At 51.5% G+C, this 6,786-nt stretch overlaps 2 protein-coding genes across 2 annotated transcripts in view; both read right to left on the reverse strand.

Annotated features, from left to right (window-relative positions):
- Positions 1-770: 770 nt before the first annotated feature.
- Positions 771-2,826, reverse strand: MIA (MIA SH3 domain containing). The gene is made up of 4 exons (XM_035023867.1): positions 1,999-2,826; positions 1,780-1,913; positions 1,192-1,302; positions 771-859 (listed from the first exon to the last, which is right to left on the reverse strand). Exons 1-4 carry the CDS (start codon positions 2,123-2,125, stop codon positions 836-838), a joined length of 396 nt encoding a protein of 131 aa, XP_034879758.1. The 5' UTR covers positions 2,126-2,826; the 3' UTR covers positions 771-835.
- A 2,395-nt stretch (positions 2,827-5,221) lies between these two features.
- SNRPA (small nuclear ribonucleoprotein polypeptide A) overlaps positions 5,222-6,786 on the reverse strand; it is an 11,217-nt gene continuing 9,652 nt past the window's right edge. Inside the window, exon 7 of the mRNA XM_035023314.1 lies at positions 5,222-5,604. Coding sequence (XP_034879205.1) covers positions 5,445-5,604 — 160 coding nt within the window. The 3' untranslated portion in view covers positions 5,222-5,444. The remainder of the gene's footprint in view (positions 5,605-6,786) is intronic.

Here is a 6,786-nt window from a genome sequence, read left to right on the forward strand (position 1 = left end):
ATACCAGGCCACGCTTCCCCAAGACAGGGATTGGCGAGCTCGACGGCCAGGAGGCGGAACAGAAGGCGCGGATTGGCGGCGTGAGAGGGGACGGGTCAGAGGGGGAGGGACCAAGACGAGCGATTGGCGGAGCAGGTGGGAATGGACCGTACAGAGATGTTTAGCCGAGCTGAGAAACGGATTTGGTCAGGAGTACGGGTGAAGAGTCGAGACTCTGGATTGGGTAGGAGCGGACCTGGGGGCGGGGACATGGCTGCAAAGGGGGCATGGACAGGATTGACAGAAAGACCCTGAAGAAGAGCGGATATTGAGCTGGCGAGCGCTCTTTCTGACCTCAAAGGCAAAAAAGACGAAAACTCGGGGGTGGGGGGGATACGCGCAGGCTAACCTCCCACCTCCCTTTGCAGATGATCTTCCACGAAAACCTCTATTCTGTGATTTATGTCTTCTTCATGGTCCGGTTGGCTCATTCCCAATAGTTCAACTCACTCCCACTGGTCCAGAGAGGACACTAAAACCCGCAACCGGACTGTTTGGGTTATTCCGCCTTCTCATTTGTTTGTGTGTGATATCTAAGCTTAGGAGCCCACCTGCGGTACCCAGCATGGAGCAAAGAGCTTTTAGTCAGTGGAACTCTGCCTAGCAACCACTGACGTTACCACAGTCAGGGGGCTGACTGGCTAAATTCAGGAACCTGGGGAAACATTTCCTTTGTTACACCTCCTTCCGCCCCCCCCCCCCATAAAGACCACAGAGACCCGCATTTTGCACTTGGCTGATATATTTGCATAAAGCCTGGAAGAAAAAAAACAGCAGGAACAGTGGTAGGCTGTGCTCACTGGCAGTAGAAATCCCACTTCTGAAAAAGAGAAAGGGAAAACAGTGCGGAGAAAATCAGCGGTCGTACCACAAAGGATCTAGTGGTTTTAGCAAAGGCTGTGGCGACGGGGGCCAGGTTTGGCCAAACACGTGCTATGCAAATTAGGCCAGAGCTCCCTGATCTTTGCACCTCTCAATCTGACAGGGACTTAAAAATCACTCCCCATTTTACAGATAAGAAAACCGAGGCAGGGAATTTGTCCTAGCGCACACAGCCACGCTGCCAGGGCGCCAAAAGCAGGAGTATCTTTGTCAATCATCACAACCCCAGGGTCCTCCCTCTGGATCCCTGCCAGCCCCCAAGACACTCACATCTGTCTTCACATCGATTTTGCCAGGTTTCAGGGTCTGGTCCTCACGTACAACACTACTGGGGAAATAGCCCAGGCGAGCAGCTAAATCTCCATAGTAATCTCCCTGAACCTGGAGAGGAAGAAGGCAAAGCCTGGGTCTGGGAAGATGGCAAACTTGTTCCTGCTGAAGATCATAGCACTTTTCTTCTTCCTGATCTCCAGATGGCTGGCTCCATGCTTGTCACTCAGATCTCAGCCTACAGTCACTGCAGGGAGGCCCTCCCTGACCACCTGAGGTAGCCACCCAGTCAGTGTGTATTAATTCTCAGAGGAGCACGTATTTGCTGATATTTTTTGATGGCTTGTCTCCTTCCATTAGAATAAAAGGGATCATTCGCTGTTGTATCTTCAGGGTCTGGAACAGGGCCTGGCACAATAGTGGGTGCCCCATAATGGCTCAACAAGGTAAAAACCAAGTAGATCACAATACCCCTGCCCCCCCCAACTATTTCAGTCCACCCCTCAAATTTTCCCTTTGGGTGGAAAATTAGGGTGTACTCCCACCCCAGCCCCATATCCTTTCCTCTTTTGTTCTCCCAAGACTCACACTGCCTCCCCAGAAGAGCCGCCCTCGGCCCTTCAGCTTGGAGAAGACATACACGACTTGGCCCCTGTGTATGGTCAGGAAACGGCAGTCGGGGGCCACGTAGTCCTGAAGGGCCACGGCCATGGAGATGGGGTCTGGGGAAGGAATAGAAGGGAATGACAGCACCCCCCACATGGGCTGGCAGCGAAGCCCCCAGGCCCCCCAACCCCCAACTCTTACAGCTGCATTCCTCATCAGCACACAGCTTGCGGTCAGCCAGCTTGGGCATGGTGTGGCCCCCGACACTAGGCCCCGGGAAGGCAGACAGCAAAATGAGGACACCGAGGAACACTGGCAACCCAGCCATCGTGGACTCCAAGCAAGAGAGTGACCGAGGGGGAAATGGGGTCTCCAATTTCCTTCTGCCCTCCCTCTCTCCAGCAACACAAGGAAACCTGTGTTCTCAGTCCTGTCTCCGCCCTTAACCAGTCCCAAATTTCGCCCACAACACCTAGAGGCTGCTACCCAGCCAGAACCATTTCAAGGACAGGGTGAGGGCTGCCTGCCCAAGGAAACACCCAGATAGGCCCAAAGCAGCCCAGGCCACTCCAAGTGACAGCCACCCCCAGCCCCCTCAACAATCAGAGGCCCAGACAGGCAGGCTGAGATATTTAATTCCATCTTCTCTTGAGGCTGCTTGGGTACCTGGGCCCCTCCACTGCCCCTCCAAGAACAAAAAACAGGGAGCTAGTACAGAAACTACCTTGGAATTTCCTGTGCTCAAGGACAGAACAAGGCAGCCTTTTGATCGCCAGGAACAGCCCCCACTCTCAAGAACCAAGTATTTTATGCTGGGGCTTATGGCTTGCAATGCTCTACTATAATCCCTATTTATCTTCACAAGCCACTTCCTGACTGGGTGACCTGGACTGAGCGATTTCTCTTCTAAGAGCCTCGCCTTACTAAAACAGGGACCAGGAAAGCTAAGTTATTTAGAGCACTCAGGGGGGCACCTGGATGGCTCAGTTGTTAAGCATCTGCCTTCGGCTCTGGTCATGATCCCAGGGTCCTGGGATCGAGCCCCATATCGGGCTACCTGCTCAGTGGAAAACCTGCTTCTCCCTCTGCCACTCCCCCTGCTTGTGTTCCCTCTCTTGCTCTCTCTCTGTCAAAATAAATAAGTAAAATGTTTTAAAAAAATAAATAAAGAGCACTCAGCACTAATTTTTATCTTATTAACTCAAAGGGACACTCTACATCACCTTAAGAGGGCTGCCATGGAAATGGCAGGGGACAGCCTTCAGAAACTTGCCCAAGGTTAGAGCCGGGGAACGGAGGGGTCAGATTTGGCTCCAGGCCCACACCCGTCACTCACTGCGTGTGGAGTTGTCTGCTGCCGAAGGTCAGGAGAAAACGGAGGGGGGATCTGAACTCAAGTCTCAACCTCTAAAACTGCGTCTCCAGTAGATCCCCGTGCCCAAGGTCATTCTCCTGGGTGGCCATCTCCCGGCCTCGGGCATTCTCACCTATGGCCTCGAGTCCAAACTTTTGTGAGGGGGAAGTGGATTGGGCCGCATGGGCTTGGGGGTGGGGAAGAATTCATCAGGGGCAAAGCCTGGACCTCAGCCATCTCCACGCACCCAATACCCAGCACCGCCACTGTGGATGGGAGAAACAGCCCTGCTCCAAAGTCACATCTGATGATTGGCTTTCCTTGATCACCCGGGACTGTTCCCCAGCCCCACCACCCCAGTTGTTTTATCAGAGCGCAGTTTTTGCAGTTGGCTTGTCGATTTCATTCACCACTGCGTGTCCTGTGCCAAGAAGAGTGTTTAGCACGATAGGTACTCGGTAAGTATTTGCTGAGTTTATGGTGCTTCCTGGGGGCCTGACAGTGGGTGTATGTTGGCCATGGTGGTGTGTACCTACCATGAATACCACAGGACTAACATACAGGAATTCTTCCCTTACCTGGGAAGAAAATGAAGCTTGGAGCCGGGACATCAGCTGCTCATGGGGAACAGCTAGGGGGTCCACCAGGCAGACAATAAAAACCAGGATCTACTGACCACAGAACCTGCGGCTGCCAATGTGGTGGGCGACGCGTTTCCACTTGCCATCGGCAATAAGGCCTGCCTCTCAGCGGAGACAACAATCCCTTTCTCCTTTCAGTCTTTCGGATCCTACAAGGAGAAAGACTGTATTTGGTGCTGTAAGTATCACTGCAAACGTGGATGATGTTCCTCTTTAACAGAAACGAGCATAGCATGAGCAGGCTTGGGCTTAGAGCCTTTACGGAAGATGACCAGAAAGAATTGAACGCTCTTCTAATATTTATTTTTGTGGTCAATTTTCTACTTCTGGCAAATGATCTCAGTTTTCTATGTACATGACCTGAGAAAGGGTCTTAAGCAATATGTGTATTTTTGAGTCAGTTAAAAAAATTTCCAGGGGCGCCTGGGTGGCTCAGTTGGTTAAGCGTCTGACTTCAGCTCAGGTCATGATCTCAGGGTCCTGGGATCGAGTACCCTGTCAGGCTCCCTACTCGGCAGGGAGTCTGCTTGTCCCTCTTCCTCTGCCCCCCCCTCCCCATTCTCTCTCAAATAAATAAATAAAATCTTTAAAACAAATTTTTTTTTTCCAGAATCAGGTTTGTTAAGAGACTGCTAAAGAAGGTCCCTCCTTTGATCTCCCTTCTTATCCATAGCTTCAGGTAGATTACATGACTGTCCAATCAGAAACTCCATTTCCTAGATTCCCCTGCAGCCAGGGGACTGCAGGACGTGGTTCAGCCACCTGCCCGAGGCTCCTGGCTGGCGGGCGGCCAGTAGGGAAGATTAGCGGTGTTTGAAGTGGCCACACCCTTTGTGCCTGGTCAGTGGCTTCCCATGTGGGCCGGGCACTTCCATCAGCAGCATTGGCGCCTTCCTGAAGTCCACACTGCAGCTCAATCAGAGACTGCAAACTTCAACTCAAGTGTCTCAAACCCAGGCTACCATTCCTTCTATCCTTCCAATGAATTTCTGAGCACCCGGTTCCCTTCCTTTTCTTCCTGAAGTATCTAACGTGGTTTCTGGGGACTGTTGCTACGACAGAAGGCATTTTTGTGAAGATTCAAAAAAGGCAAAGAAAAACCTTTCTTAACACTATCAAGTTAGGAAAAAACATACGAATCTACAAAGTAAATAGTGCCCCCTTAAAGGTGGGTGGCATCCTTGTGTAGTACACAACCTGCGCAACTGCACACGGCAGCCTGGGTTTCAATTTCCTGCTCTGAATGCTGATGGAGACCAAACAGAAATTTTTCCAAACTAGTAAAGATGCCTGAAGTAGACAAAGTTACTACATTATTCTGTGTTTTCCCAAGGCTGCAAACCCCAGCATGCTAAGAGGTCCAAACACCCAGAATATTCTGATGTGCAAAAGGCGGCACAGACGACAAGAAAATAAAAACGACAGATGGTTGTGAAAAACCGCACCTCAAAAAAAACCATTTTAATTCCAACCTAACAGCGCCAGGTGCAATGTCTGGGGACAGACTCTGGGTACAATGCTGTGTGGCGACCACTCACTCACACACGGCTCTGAGAAGGCCCCCGAGGGGGACTTACCTTCAGGGGGCTGAGCCAAGGGGGGGAAGGGGTGGCCCCAGAACAGGGGGCAGGGGCAGGCAGGGGGAAAAGGCGCTACTTCTTGGCAAAGGAGATCTTCATGGCATTGTTCTGGGTGATCTTGAAGCCCTGCAGCGCATCACGAGCAGCCCCTGCCTGCACCTCATTGTCAAACTCCACAAAGGCGATGTCGTGCCGCCCGGGGACCAGTCGGACCTCCTTGAAGCCAGGGAACCTGGAAGAAGGGAAGAAACCTCAGGGATCCAGACCTGGTATCTCCCCCGAAATGTTCTGGCATCGGGAGCCGAGAGACCAGGGATACTGCTACACATCCTACAATGCACAGTAAGAAAGGATTATCCAGCCCCAAATGCACACAGTGTGAAGCTGAGGAACCCCAACATAAACAAGTACACACAATGTAAACGTGTCATTTAAGGAAACATTTTAACATGAACACCCATGTCTATGCAACCACAACTTAGATCAAGAAACAGGACACACAGGAGGGCCTGGGGGGCTCAGTCGTTAAGCGTCTGCCTTCGGCTCAGGTCATGGTCCCAGGGTCCTGGGATCGAGCCCCGGATTGGGCTCCCTGCTCAGCGGGGAGTCTGCTTCTCCCTCTCCCTCTGCCCCTCCCCCTGCCTGGGGGCGCTCTCTCTGTCTCAAATAAAATCTTTGAAAAATAAAAAAAATAAAAAAAACAGAACACTGCCCCCATGTCCTTCCCCAATCATAACCCACCCACCCCGTTGCAGAAATAAACACTACCCTGACTTTTTATGATCCTTCTGCCGCTGTTCTTACAAAGTACGTATTGTTTTACAGAAGGATATACGTGTGATATTGTTTTTTTCTGTCTTACGGAGTTTCTCAAAATTTCCTGTCGTGTTACAAAGAACCATCCGTGCTGCTCTACTCTTCCAACTGCCCCAGAGCAGGTCACGGCGAGTAGCGCGTCTGACCTCTCCCTCTTCCCCAGGCTGTCTCCAACTCCCCACCACCCGGAGGAATGAGGTCCATCCACATCCCTTGGGACTCACCTTAAGAGTATCTTTAGGATATTAAGATTAGAAGCAGGGTCACCAGGTGAGCACATACCCCCTGCTTCACTGAACGCAACGGCCATAGTGGTTACACCCCATTACCAGCACGTGAGGTTTCAATCTTCCCCATCTCCCACCAACACAGTTTGATTTTGCAGCCGATTTGGGCCTCTAGCCAGTGCTCGATGCCACCTTGCCGTTATTTTATTTTATTTTTTTAAAGACTTTATTTATTTATTTGAGACAGAGAGAATGAGAGACAGAGAGCATGAGAGGGAGGAGGGTCAGAGGGAGAAGCAGACTCCCTGCCGAGCAGGTAGCCCAATGTGGGACTCGATCCCGGGACTCCGGGATCATGACCTGAGCCGAAG

This window comes from Mirounga leonina, unplaced genomic scaffold (assembly GCF_011800145.1).
Source record: "Mirounga leonina isolate KUSES-001 unplaced genomic scaffold, KU_Mleo_1.0 Mir_177, whole genome shotgun sequence".
Lineage (NCBI taxonomy): Eukaryota > Metazoa > Chordata > Mammalia > Carnivora > Phocidae > Mirounga > Mirounga leonina.

What these genes read in the sequence shown, in the direction of transcription:
- MIA (XM_035023867.1), bottom strand. Translation starts at nt 2,125, where the DNA reads ATGGCTGGGTTGCCAGTGTTCCTCGGTGTCCTCATTTTGCTGTCTGCC. An exon ending in TGCTGATGAGGAATGCAGCT is followed by an intron (nt 1,914 to 1,998) that starts GTAAGAGTTGGG and finishes TTCCTTCCCCAG; the next exon opens with ACCCCATCTCCATGGCCGTG. An exon ending in GGCTCTTCTGGGGAGGCAGT is followed by an intron (nt 1,303 to 1,779) that starts GTGAGTCTTGGG and finishes CTTCCTCTCCAG; the next exon opens with GTTCAGGGAGATTACTATGG.